At 53.2% G+C, this 13,287-nt stretch overlaps 1 protein-coding gene across 1 annotated transcript in view; it reads left to right on the top strand.

Moving 5' to 3' along the window:
• Nucleotides 1-13,031, top strand: part of POLE (DNA polymerase epsilon, catalytic subunit) — a 34,380-nt gene extending 21,349 nt beyond the window's left edge. The window contains 22 exon segments of the mRNA XM_038152923.1: nt 44-166; nt 254-472; nt 780-989; nt 2,135-2,278; nt 2,613-2,753; nt 4,941-5,094; nt 5,175-5,281; nt 6,295-6,471; nt 6,852-7,075; nt 7,223-7,443; nt 8,047-8,251; nt 8,657-8,830; nt 9,093-9,218; nt 9,717-9,849; nt 9,939-10,007; nt 10,009-10,129; nt 10,218-10,349; nt 10,457-10,650; nt 10,849-11,049; nt 11,327-11,452; nt 11,579-11,668; nt 11,880-13,031. Of these exon segments, the coding sequence (XP_038008851.1) occupies nt 44-166; nt 254-472; nt 780-989; nt 2,135-2,278; nt 2,613-2,753; nt 4,941-5,094; nt 5,175-5,281; nt 6,295-6,471; nt 6,852-7,075; nt 7,223-7,443; nt 8,047-8,251; nt 8,657-8,830; nt 9,093-9,218; nt 9,717-9,849; nt 9,939-10,007; nt 10,009-10,129; nt 10,218-10,349; nt 10,457-10,650; nt 10,849-11,049; nt 11,327-11,452; nt 11,579-11,668; nt 11,880-11,993 (3,405 nt within the window). The 3' untranslated portion in view covers nt 11,994-13,031.
• The last annotated feature ends 256 nt before the right edge of the window (nt 13,032-13,287 follow it).

Genomic DNA, 13,287 nt, shown 5'->3' with positions numbered 1-13,287 from the left:
GATTTCTGCAGGGGACTCAGTGTGATTCAGAGCTATTCTGCAGGTAAAGAACCCAGTGCCACGGGTCCGACACCCAGACTGGCTTCACAAGAAGCTCCTGGAGAAGAATGATGTGTACAAACAGAAAAAAATCAATGAGCTTTTTGTTTCAAAAGGCAAGAAACAGGTAAAGAGGGGGAGGGGAAGGTGCTGGCAGTCCCAGTGGGGTTTTTCTCTTGCAGCCCCCATCCTCCTGGTCTCCTTGCTCTCTCAGATTCTTGCCAGCCCGCCTGTGGAGGGGACACCCAGCTCACAGGTCGGTGACATAGAGGACTTTGGGGCTGTCAAGATCCCTCTGCCAGTGGTTCCCATTGCAAATAAGCGGAAGCGCGTCCCTGCAGCAGAGGAAAGCCAAGAGCTGTCCCAGGAGCTGGAGCTGTCCCAGTCCTGGCGGGAGATCCTGGGCCCACCTCCATCCCTTGGCACCACCAAGGTAGGTGAAGCAGGGGATGCCCCAGGACTGTACTCATCCATCCAAGCAGCTTGGGTGCCTCCAGGAGCAAGCTGTGGGTTTCACCCTGTGAACGCACACTCTGCACACATGTGGTTCTCGGATACAAGGAGAAATACAACCAGGAGACAGAAAAGCAATCACTGATGGAGAATAGGGGATGGTGGCTTCACAGCTGGGGCAGGAACATGGTGTGAGACGGGGGGGGCTGGAGGGCTAGGCTGTGTGGTGTGATGTTGTGAGGCTGGGATGCTTTTGCTGCTCTCATGCTTACGGTCACCCCACTTAGGAGGAGCATCTGGTCTGGCTGCGCTTCCACCAGAAGAAGTGGGAGCTGCAGGCTCGGCAGCGGCAGGAGCGCAGGAAGAGGCGGCGGCTGGAGGATGGGGGCGTGCTGGCAGGTGGAGGAGTGGTCCGCGATGCCCTCTCCAAAGGGCTGGGCAGTTACCTGCGCCGGACAGCACGCAGCATCCTGGACTTGCCCTGGCAGGTCGTGCAGGTACTGGGGAGGGGACCTGCCACAGAGCAGCCTGGGGCACAAGCCTCACATTTACACTCTGTGGTCAAATGGTGACATTCAGGAACCCTGACCTAGCCTATGTGTTAGCCCTGGGGAGCCCAGGACAAGCTGCAGAGCCTCAGACTCACGCACATCTGGATGGAAGCAGGTGTCTACAGAGTCATTTTTGGTGGCTCTGAGATGTGTGGGTGGATCTGCTGGTGGGGCAGCTCTAGTTCAGCCCGGGGGCAGCACTGCGTAGTCACAGAACAGCAAAAATATCAGCTGAGGCTGGGGTAACTTTCATGTCCCTCTGGCCCCACATCCTGCTCAGTCAGGGCCACCCAGAGCTGGGGTCCCAGGACTACATCCTGGAATATCTCCAAGGATGGAGAGCACCACTTCCATCCATAGGCAACCTGGACCACGTTCACCTTTGTAGGGAAGAAGTTTCTGACATGCAGAGGAACCCTCCTGCATTCTGCTTTGTGCCCATGATGTCTGGTCCTGCCACTGGGCACCACCGGGAAGAGTCAGGTTCTGTCTTCTCTGCACTTCCAATTGAGTATATATATGTGGATGAGATCCCTCTGAGCTTTTTCTGGAGATGGACAGTCCCAGTTCTGCCAGTCTTCCCTGATATGAAAGATGCTCCAATCCCTTCTTCCTCCTTGTGGCCCTTCACTCTGTTCCTTATGTCCATGTCCTGTGTTAAGGAGCCCAGCAGTGGACACAGGATTCCAGTGGTGCCTAGAAGCAGACAATGTACAAATGAAGAGGTGGGGTGGTGTCATTTGTGTTTTACAAATCTGTGTTATATGTGGCCACCTAAGCCTAGCCCCTGTCACCCACTTCATCCTCCAGAAAGGTGTCAGAGCTGCAGGTCAAGGACTTCAGAGTGACTTGGATGACAATCCCCGGAGCTGGTTGGCCAGCCTGAGGCTGAGTTTTCTTCATGGTGCCCTGGGACAGTAGCAGGACACAGGGACTCCAGAGCTGAAAGTGATGACTCTCTAAGCCCCCCACTTTGGTTTTAGCCACCAACTGACCATATAGATCCCCAGAGCACTCTGCAGTGTAGATGTAAGCACTGATGGCATGTTGGATCTCCTGCTAACACTGACCTCGTGCCCCATGTCCTGCAGATCGCTGAGACCAGCCAGCCTGGGCTGTTCCGGCTGTGGGCGGTGATAGGGAGCGACCTGCACTGCATCAAGCTGAGCATCCCCCGTGTCTTCTATGTCAACCAGCGCGTCCCAAAGCCTGAGGAGGGAACAACCTACAGGAAGGTGAGGACCTGCCCCTTCTGGAAGGGGAAACAGCTGCTTGCACTGAGGTAAGGCACTTCACCTCCCCTGTAAGCAGGAGTTACAAGCGTCTGCCACACAACACGTCATTTTCCTACCCCATGGATATCCTTCATCCAGGCCCTAGTCCCTCTGCTAATCCCAGCCTGCCTGGAAATCAAGTTCTGTATTACAGGAATTTATCATGTGCATGAGCATAACCCACTGATTTCCTTAGGAGAGGGCACCAGAAGCTGGCCTGGCTCAGAGTCTGGCTCCTGCCAGTGGTCACATGTGGTGGGATGTGTCCCAATTATGCTATCCCTTACCTTGGCAGGTAAACAGGGTCCTGCCCCGCTCAAACTTAGTTTACAACTTGTACGAATACTCTGTTCCTGAAGACATGTACCAAGAGCACATCAATGAAATCAATGCAGACCTCTCTGCTCCGGACATCGAGGGAGTGTATGAGACACAGGTAACTCCTTCAGGTGCTCTTCTTTAAGGGTTGCTGAGCAGTAGCTTGTTAGTCTGAGTTCCAGTGGTGAGACACCAAAAATCCAAGACCCTGGACATTGTCCAGGAAACCAGGAGTTATGCTCATATGGACAGAAGTGCTGAGTATCAGCACATGGGTTACAGTATGTTGAGAAAGGGACTTCAGTTTATTTCGAGTTAGGAAACTTTTGAGAAAGAAATTGAGAGCTTCCTCTAAATGAATCCTGAGCCAGCCTGCTGGTATTGTAACCAGGAAAGAGAAGGGGCATTTGGAGTAAAGCTGGGGAAAAACCCAATATTTGTAGAGTGATACATAGGTCTGAGTACCATGTCCTCTAAAACAAGGTTGTAAAAGCTTTAGATAAAAGAACAGCATATAACTTGAAAGTTCGGGAAGAGCAAGAACAACCTAAATGAAATTCTGTAGAAAGCAATGAGGCTAAAATTAAATTTGCCAATGCTGAAAATGAAGGTGGGAACCTGGGATGCTTGCTTCCAGTGAGGATGCAGGTTTGTCCAGCAGATCAAAACCTGATGACAGGAATTTAACGAAGAAGATATTGTAGTGAGAAGACCTGGCCTGTATGGAAGTGGCAGAATAGACCACACCATTGTAAGAGTGGAGTTAAAGAAAGCATAAAGGCAGGTGAATTTGATACTGAAATGCACTGTAGGACAAGCTTTGCTGTGAGCAGAAGTGTCACTGGCTATGAAATGTTTTCTGAGGTGCAGGAGGCTGCAAGGGCAAAAAGATCATCGCAGAGTTGGGAGACTTGCTTCTCAAGTTACTGGTATAACCTTTGAAGCATTCCAGTGGGACATAAGAAAACTTTTTTATTCACCTTAAGTTTCTGCTTTTGAAAAATTTGAATAAAGGTCTCTCAAGGCAAGGCACAATTCTTCATGATTACATGGAGGCTGTGAAATCCTGTGGTGATGTAAAAGGTTGAACCATATATACCATCACCAATTGAAAATTGTCCCCACCAAACCCTACTGAGGTTAAGTAAGCAGCACCCAAAACTTCAGATTACTTGTCTGAAGTGACTGGCATGTACCCAAATTCTTTATATCTGTAGACCTTCCTCTAGAAAAACCTGAGTCTTCTCCACTCTAGTAGAGTTTATTAAGTGGCAAGAGGAAAAACCAAGAAGTTAAGAGGAAATTAAAATGAGCAGCTGAAGTAAAACAAAGGGCATGGAGAAGTTTTGAAGATATGAAGGGATTTAGATGGTCGTGGGGTAGCAGCATCTGTCATCTGAGGGGAGGTTGAGTGAGTTGGACTGTGCAGCCCAGAAGAGGCTCAGGGGACCTGCTTGATGGGAAGGTGGAGAAGAGGCTCTGCTCTTGCACCCAGGAAAGAATGGGCAGCAGTGGACACAACCTAAAACATGTAAATTCTGTGTAAATGTCAGAAAAAACTTCTGCAAATATCATTGAGCAGGTTGCCCAAGGGGTTGAGGAGTTTCCATCCTCAGAGACATAGTTAACCCAGCTGGACACTGGCCTGGGCAAGGAAAGCTCTGTCTTGCTCTTTAAACATCTGCAGTGCAGTTCTGATCATTATCCCAAAAAATGCAGCAGGATTAACAGAGGGATGCAGGGGAGGGAACGATTTGCCCTCAGGGATGGAACTTAGATGGGAATGCTTCATCTTGCTGAAGAGATGTGAGGGGCCTCTACAACTAAAACTAGCACAAGGGAAGAGCAATTAGGCAACAAATGTTTATTGCTTCTCACTAGTTTGGGACAAGGTTCCTCAGCAAGCCATTCAAGAGTCTCCTGCAGCAGTAGACTTGACAGCTACAGGGTTAATAAAACAGGATGGATCTCTGGTGAATCTCCCGCCATGCCAATTATCTGGAAGTTCAAATGGAGCCCCTGCCTCAGACAAACCACAAGTTGCAGAGCAGCAAGATTGCCCAAATATTGCTCCACACATCCTCCAAAGTACCGTGATGGTAGGATCTGGGCGTAGATAGGAAGGAAGATGTTGTTTTTGAGATACCTGTTCTGTACCTTTAGCAAGGCAGATAATACCAAACTCATGCCAAGGCACCTCAGATATGTGCTACCTGTGGGTTTTAATCTGGGTTGTTGCAGGTCTGCAACCCCCGAGAAGAGCTTAGTAGCAGTTGTTCCATCACATCTCTCCCCATCATTCCAGGTGCCATTGCTGTTCCGTGCCCTGATCCACCTGGGCTGTGTGTGCATGGTCAGCAGGCAGCTCGTCCAGCACCTGGCAGGGCGAGAGGCTGAAACCTTCAACATCGAGCACCTGGAGATGCGCTCACTGGCTCAGTTCACTTACCTGGAGCCAGGTGAGGCATCCTGGGAGAGGGGCTCCTGGGGCACCTGGCACCCAGGGGCACCACTGATGCTCTGTGCTCTGTGTCCCCAGGAAGCATTCGCCACATCTACCTGTACCACAGCTCCCAGGGCAGCAAGGCAGTCCTGGGACTCTTCATCCCCTCACAGCGCAAGGCTGCCGTCTTTGTGCTGGACAAGGTAAGGAGGGCTGTGGAGAGTAGAAAATTGAGGGTGCTGATGGGTGGACAGGCCCTGGCCATGTGCCCTGAAGCTCAGAAAGCCTCCATGTCCTGGACTGATCCCCACAGCAGGGAAGGGAGAGATTCTGCCCCTCTGCCTTGCTCAGGTGAGACCCCACATGCAGAGCTGCCTCCAGCCTGGGGTTTGCAACATAGGAAGGATGTAGAGCTGCTGAAGCAAGTTCAGAGGAGGCCACAGAGATGCTCTGATGAAGCCTGGAATGCTTCTGCTTTGTAGACAGGCTGGGAGAGCTGGAGGTGTTCAACCAGGAGAAGAGGAGGCTCCAGGGAGACTTTAGAGCCCCTTCCCGTGCCTAAAGAGAGCTAGAAAGGAACTTTGGACAAAGGATGGAGTGACAGAACAAGGGGGAATGGCTTCCCACTACCTAGAGAGGAAGGTTAGGTGGAATACTGGGAGGAAATTGTCCTCTGTGAGGGTGGTGAGGCCCTGGCACAGATTGGCCAGCAAAGCTGTGGCTGCCCTATCCCCAGAAATGTTCTAGGCCAGATTGGATGGGGCCTGGAGCAACCTGGTCTAGTTGACCTCAGATTGCACAACGGGAGGTTTAGGATGAGTATTAAGAAAAACTTCACCAAAAGGGTTGTCGAGCCCTGGCACAGCTGCCCAGGACAGTGGTGGAGTCACCATCCCTGGAGGGATTTAAAAGATGTGAGGTTGTGACACTTGGAGACATGGTTTAGTGGTGGCCTTTGGCAGTGTTAGGTGAACAGCTGGACTTGATCGTAAAGGTATTTTCCAACCTAAACAATTCTGAGATTATGTATTGTCCGTGGCAGGGGGTTGGACTAGACAACATTTAAAGATCCCTTCCGCCCCAGACGTGGTAGGGCCAGGCAGCAGCAGGTTTCTCCATACATCACACATCCCTGCCACGTTTTGGCAGGGCCCCTGGCACTGCACATCCCAGGGTCGCCCTCCACCTGCTCTGACCTGGTCCCTCTTCCACCCAGGTTCGCAGCAACCAGATGCCAAACCTCACCACCTTGTTCTTGGCGGAGCGCGCGGCTCTGCTGGAAAAGGTGGGCGCGGAGTTGCTGCCCCCAGACAAACACACCTTCGAGGTGCGCGCTGAGACCGACCCCAAGGCCATCTACAGAGGTGTCCAGAGGCTGCTCTTGGGCTACAAGGTGAGATGAAGGTGTGGGGAAGGTTTCAGTGGGACCATTGGGACTAAGGGAAGGATGCTGTAGAAGACACTGATACGCCAGTTCCAAGAACACCTCCATGTAACTGCTGGACCCAAGGTCATGGAGTGGGTGCTTGTTTTGCTCGTGGGGGGCTTATCTGGGGCAGTGTCAGCAGCAAGGCCACCTCAGGATCTCACTCCATCCCTGCACTCAGCTGGAGAGCTGGTGGTGTTGAAGGTGGGTGCATGCTTCAGGAATGCTGGTGTGTGCTGTCCCAGGACTGTGGGGACGTGCTGTGCGGATGGGGCACCTGACACCACCAGCTTCCTATTGAGCAGGTGAGAGGTGCACCAGGACATGTCTCTTTCTTCTTGGTGCAGGACGAGCGCCGGGGCCCCACGTTGGTGGCTGTGCAGTCCAACTGGGACCTGAAACAACTGGCAAGTGGGATCCCCATCATTGAGGAGTTCCCCTTGGTCCCCATCCGGCTGGTAGATGACATCAGCTACTCCGTCCTGGACTGGCAGCGCCATGCAGCCCGCCGCATGATCCGCCACTACCTCAACCTGGACACCTGCCTTTCCCAGGCTTTTGAGATGAGCAGGTACCCAGGGTGGCTGTGTTCCCCTGAGGCTGCCGTGCCCTCAGTGGGACCACAGGAGTTGCCTCACCCCTGGAGAGGATGGTCAGGATCCCTGTTTTCCCTGCAGCCATGCTCATGCCAATGACCACTGATGTCTCTGTGCCCCAGGTACTACCACATCCCCATTGGAAACCTCCCTGATGACATCTCCACCTTCGGCTCCGACCTGTTCTTCTCACGCCACCTGCGTCGTCACAACCACCTGTTGTGGCTGTCCCCCACGGCTCGCCCCGACCTGGGGGGGAAGGAGGCCGACGACAACCGCCTGGTCATGGAGTTTGATGAGAGAGCCTCAGTTGAGATCAACAACCCTGGCTGCTACTCCACAGGTGATGAGGAAGATGGTAGCACTGAATGGGGCAGAGCTAGATCCTGCTCTGTGAGTCCGGCAGAGGTGTGGATGCAGTCCCCAAAGAGTCTCTATGGTGACAGTTGTAACCAGCAGCTTTTGGGTTTCAGCATCTGTATGGGTAAGGAGGATGCTAGGGACATGTCCTGGGGCAGGGAAGGCTCACCTGAAACATGTGCAGGCATCAAAATGGGGATTCTTTACCAATGACCAATGACAGCAGCACTTGGCAGACTACCTGCAATGTTGTCAGCCCAAGGACAGCTCACTTGGTCATCACTGGTGATGCTGGAACAGGTCTCTCTTAGGCAGCTTGAGTGTAATGAGCTCTTCTAAAGTCCACTGTTGCAGCCTCCAGGAAAACTGGTGGTTCCCAGAGGGTCAGCAGGTCTGAGTCTTGTTGAAAGACAAGGCTCAGTCAACACCTATGAAGGTCCAATCGTGCCTCTGAAAGCATCTGCCCTCTGAGTGCAGTGGCACCTGTAGATCACTCTGTACCTGTGAAAAGCACTTCTGGCAGCAGCAGGGAGGGTGTTCCTGGTCCTTTCCCCACTGCCCTGCTGACAGTTGTGTCTGCTCTTAGTGTGTCTGGAGCTGGACATCCAGAGCCTGGCTGTGAACACTGTGTTGCAGTCCCACCACGTGAATGACATGGAAGGAGGCTCCAGCATGAGCATTAGCTTCGATGTGATTCAGCAGGCTTCCCTGGAGGACATGGTAACAGGGAACCAAGCTGCCAACATCCCAGCCAGCTATGATGAGACTGCCCTCTGCTCCAACACTTTCAGGTGTGGCTTGAGAAACAGCAGGAGGTAGAGAGGTGGTCTCCATCCTGGCAGGTCCCCTCAAGGTCCTACTTCACTCCCTCCTGGCTTTAGCCTTTCCCCAGCAGTAGGGCTTGTAGGGTGGTCTAAGTATAAATCCAGGCCTCAAGTGCATGGCAGGCATCTTCTCCAACACATTGGAAAATCCTCAGAGCTGCCTGGTGCCTGAGCTAGCAGATGTGTGGGGGTGTTGCTTTCTCCTTTGTTTAAGCTCCACCAGGTTATAGAGGCACATATTATGTGCTGAGGGCTGAAGAAGGGAGTTCCTGTTCTAAATCCTCCAGTGTGTCCATAAACACATCCCTGTCAGGAAGAGGGAAGGTGTTGCTGGTCACTGGTGGGGTGATGCCAGTCTCTGCTCGTTGGCAGGATTTTGAAGAGCATGGTGGTGAGCTGGGTGAAGGAGATTACGCAGTACCACAACGTCTATGCAGACAACCAGGTCATTCACTTTTACCGCTGGCTCCGCTCTCCTTCCTCCTTGCTTTATGACCCAGCACTGCACCGCATGCTCCACAACATGATGAAGAAGCTTTTCCTGCAGTAAGTGAGGTCTTAAGTGTGCCAGTCTGGTGGATGGGGAATGGAGAGGTGTGATGTTAGTGACCAGGATGTTGGCACCCACAGTGATCCTCCAGAAAGGTGGGCAGTAGGATGGACCTCTCATCCTCCTTGGGTGACTTCCCTTGCCCAGTGTTGCTACATGTTGACTCTAGGCTTAGGAATCAGCACATGCTCTTTGGTCACATCCGCCCCTCGTGCACTGCTTTCCCCCCCACTGACCCCACCCTGTGCCCTGCTGCAGGCTGGTGGCTGAGTTCAAGCGCCTGGGCTCCTCTGTGGTCTACGCCAACTTCAACCGCATCATCCTGTGCACCAAGAAGCGGCACATTGAGGATGCCATCAGCTACATGGAGTACATCATCAACAGGTGAGGTGCCCTTGAAGGTGGGGCTGGGGCAGGGCTCAAGACAAGAGAGGAGGATGCTGATTTTTTGCCTTCTAATGCACCTCAAAACTGAATTTATTACTTTTTTTGGCAAAGCTACTGAAGGGACAAGGCTTCCCAGTTCTCTTGCTGTCATGCCTGGAGTAGTGATCCGTTCCTAGCTGCCCTCTATGGGCAGTATTCCAAGTATACTCATAGGATTCAATCCTGAAGAGACCTCCAGGAGACCCTGAGATGCCCAGCAACTTATCCCCTGGCTATGGGGGACAATGGCTGTCCACATCCTACCTGTGGTATAGGCACCTTGACATAAGACCAGAGAGCCAAGTGTCCTTGGGCATGACTTCCCCTGGAATCCCTAGCAGGGGTCCAGTGGGAAAGGGGACACCCCTCTCTCCTGGCCAGCACCACCTCCCCACAGTGTCCCATGGAGAAGAGATGATGCTGACACAGGAACTGACTGCAGTTTCTTCCCTCCAGCATCCACTCCAAGGAGATCTTCCACTCTCTGACCATCTCGTTCTCCCGGTGCTGGGAGTTCCTGCTCTGGATGGACCCAGCAAATTTTGGAGGTATCAAGGGAAAAGTGGATTCTCGCATCCACTATGGGGAGGTAAGAGATGGGAAGCACCCTGTCCCTTGGGAGCAGAGCAGGGAGATGTTGGCTGGGCATGAGGGACTGCTATGCATGGGACCCCCTAGAAGGACACCAGCAAGACATTGGAGGAGGAGGAGGAGAGTGAGGAAGAGGAGGAGGAGGAAGGTGGCGAGGGAAGAAGAGGAGGAGAAAGGGGAGCCAGACATGGAGGAGCTGCTGGAGAACAACTGGAACATCGCGCAGTTCCTGCCCCAGGCTGGTTCCTGCCAGAGCTACTTCTTGATGATCATATCAGGTGAGCAGGATGGGGAGATGCTGAGGTCATTGTGCCCCTCCAATGCCAATTCTGGGTAGGAGCTGAAGCCTTGCCTGTGTCTTCCCAGCCTACATCGTGGCTGTGTACCACAGCATGAAAGAGGAACTGCGGCGTAACACCCCTGGCAGCACCCCCATCAAGAGGAGGAGCACCAGCCAGGTGTCCCAGGATGCTCTGGGGGAGCTGAGGGCCATGCCTGGTGAGTGCCAAGCCCCAGGGCAGCCCTGCTGCAAGCAGAGAGCCACCTACCTTGCTTGCCCTGTGTGCCACCAATTGGTTCAAACACTCTCTGCTTTACCCCTCTAGGCATGATCACCTTCTCACAAGATTACGTGGCCAACGAGCTCACCCAAAGCTTCTTCACCATCACCCAGAAGATCCAGAAGAAGATGGCTGGTTCCCACAATGCCACAGAGCCCTCAGACATGTTCCCAGTCCTGCCTGGCTCCTACCTGCCACTCAACAACCCAGCTCTGGAGTTCATCAAATATGTCTGCAAGGTCAGTAGGGGTGGGCCAGGCCCCTTGGCTGAAGGATTGGGGTCTGAACTGAAATTCTGGTCCTTGTCCATTACTGCAGCTTTTCCCAGGATGGATCTTCAGTTTACTGGGCCCTGAATCTACATGAGGGTCACAAGGATCTGAGCTGTCCTGAGAATAGTTTCTGCTGCTAGGCTCATCTGGCTTTTATCCTTGCAGGTCCTCTCCCTGGATGCCAACATAACCAACCAGGTGAACAAACTACGCCGGGACCTGCTGCGCCTCATCGAGGTGGGCGAGTTCTCAGAAGCAGCCCAGTTTCGGGACCCTTGCCGCTCCTACGTGCTTCCTGAAGTCATCTGCAGGAACTGCAACTTCTGCAGGGACCTGGACCTGTGCAAGGACCCTGCCCTTTCCCAGGTGCAGCCTCTCTCCTAGGGACAATAGAGGCCCCAGTACAGCAATGCTGGAGGCCAGCCGATCATCTTACCCATTTTATCGCCCCTTTGTTTTGCAGCTCTGCCTGCTGTCCATGACCATCCTCACCTAAAGCCAATTTTCTGTTAATCTTTTCTAGCTGCATGAGATGATCTGAGCATGCTTGGGTTTTGGCTTATGTTCTGTCCTCTCCAGAAACAAGTTCCAACATCCCAGTGCATGGGACTTGGGGTGCTTACAGCCCTGTCTTTGCCCCTAGGACAGGTTGGTGCTGCCTGGCTGGCTCTGCCCCAGCTGCCACGTGCAGTACGATACTGATGCCATTGAGATGGCGCTGGTGGAAGCCCTGCAGAAGAAGCTGATGGCCTTTGTGCTGCAGGACCTGGTAAGCACAGGGACCCCCCCACTCTGCCCATTTCCCTGGCTGTCTGTGCCTGGACACATTCACTTTGCCACTGGCAGAGGGGTTTAGCCTCATCTCTTGACCCACCTGAACCTCCTTGGCCTCCAGGTGTGCAAAAAGTGTCGTGGTGTGAAGGAGACACACATGCCTGTGTACTGCAGCTGTGCTGGAGACTTCACCCTCACCATTTCCTCCCAGGTATTTCAACATCTGCCCAGTCCAGCCCCAGCTCAGCAGCTCAATGAGGGCCCCTAAGGTGCCCTGTGTCTCCCCTGCCTCTGCTCTAACTGCACATCCCCTGGCACCTGCGGAGCTGCTCTCAGCCAGCCCTGCCCAGCCACTCCATCAGAGCCCCTGACTGCCCAGGATGCTGGGTAGCCTCCTTCCCTCCCTGTTCCTCTCTCCCCAGGTCTTCATGGACCATGTCAATGTCTTCCAGAACATTGCCCGGCACTATGGCATGGCCTACCTGCTGGAAACCATTGAGTGGCTGCTGCACACCAACCTCCAGCTTCAGCAGTGAGGGCTGGGCTGCTCTTCCTGCCTACTCCATGCTCTCACATCCATGGACAGTGGTACTGGACCCCCTTGGCCATGGGCCAGACCACAGAGACACTGCACACCCCTCCTGCAGGGAGGGAAGAGGGGGAGAGCCATGCTTGGCACTGGGCTGTGCTTGCCCAGAGCTGCCTGGTGGGGAATTTGGGAGTTTCCAGTGACTAGAACTGGGTTCCACAGGTCTGTGCTGGCCCCAGGCATCATTTTAATTTTCAGTTTCTGTAAATAAATGGGTGGTAGAAGGCAGGTGTCATTTTAGGGGGAGAGGAATCAGGGGCTGTGGATGCCAGTGGCTGTGGTACCAGCCGTGACCTGGGGCATACTGGTGGCTGTGGTACCACTGGCTTCAGCCCATCCTCAGCCCAGCCCTTGCCAGCATGAGGCAGGCAGTGCCCACAGGTGCTGCCCACACCTGCCAGCAGGTCCTGCCTGTGGGCAGCTGGCTGCAGTGGGTGACTTCCCTGTGCTAATGTGCCTGAGCATGCTTGGCCCGAGCACTTGTCAGCTCTCATTGAGGTATTAGCGGGTCTGTCCGGTGAGGTGGGGGGCCTGAGACCCTATACACATCCCTGCAGGACCAGCAGCCCATGGCTGGAGACTGTATGTCCCTACCATGGCAGGGCTGCAGGATGGGGACACAGCCACCAGCTTTGACACCCATGTCCCTCCGTTTCACTGCAATGTGTAGCCCTAGGCAAGGTTTACTGACACCCTGTACGGTAAAGGCAGGGCAACCCCGACGATGGGAAGAAAGTGATGCATCTGACTCCACTGATATCAGAAGGCTAATTAATTACTTTATTATTCTATATTACATTATATCTGAACTGACTCTGCACAAAGCACTCAACTGCCCAGAATCTCTTGACTGTCAGCCGACAGTCCCAACACACACACACACACACGGATTCAATGGTTCAGTGAATCAAAACACACCAGAATCCAATTACCAATTCTCTTCAGGTAAACAATCTTCCACAATGCATTCCACTTGTGAACAACACAGGAGCAGCAGTTGAGATAAGAATTGTTTTTTCTCTCTCTGAGGTTCAGAGAATGTGAATCCCAGAAATATCCTTGGGACGTTGTGCCTTCCTTTTCTCTGTGAAGAGAAATGTGGCTACAAGCCTGGGCTCAGCAGTGGTGGCAGGTGGGCTGTAGGACATGTCCCACTCTTCCATGTGTGCCGCTCCTCATGGAGGCAGCAGGTCCCTCAGAGCTGGGAGCTACTGCTGTTTTCAGGCAGAGCATGCATTTTC

This window comes from Motacilla alba, chromosome 15 (assembly GCF_015832195.1).
Source record: "Motacilla alba alba isolate MOTALB_02 chromosome 15, Motacilla_alba_V1.0_pri, whole genome shotgun sequence".
Taxonomy (NCBI): Eukaryota; Metazoa; Chordata; class Aves; order Passeriformes; family Motacillidae; genus Motacilla; species Motacilla alba.
This window is presented reverse-complemented; position numbering and strand designations above follow the sequence as displayed.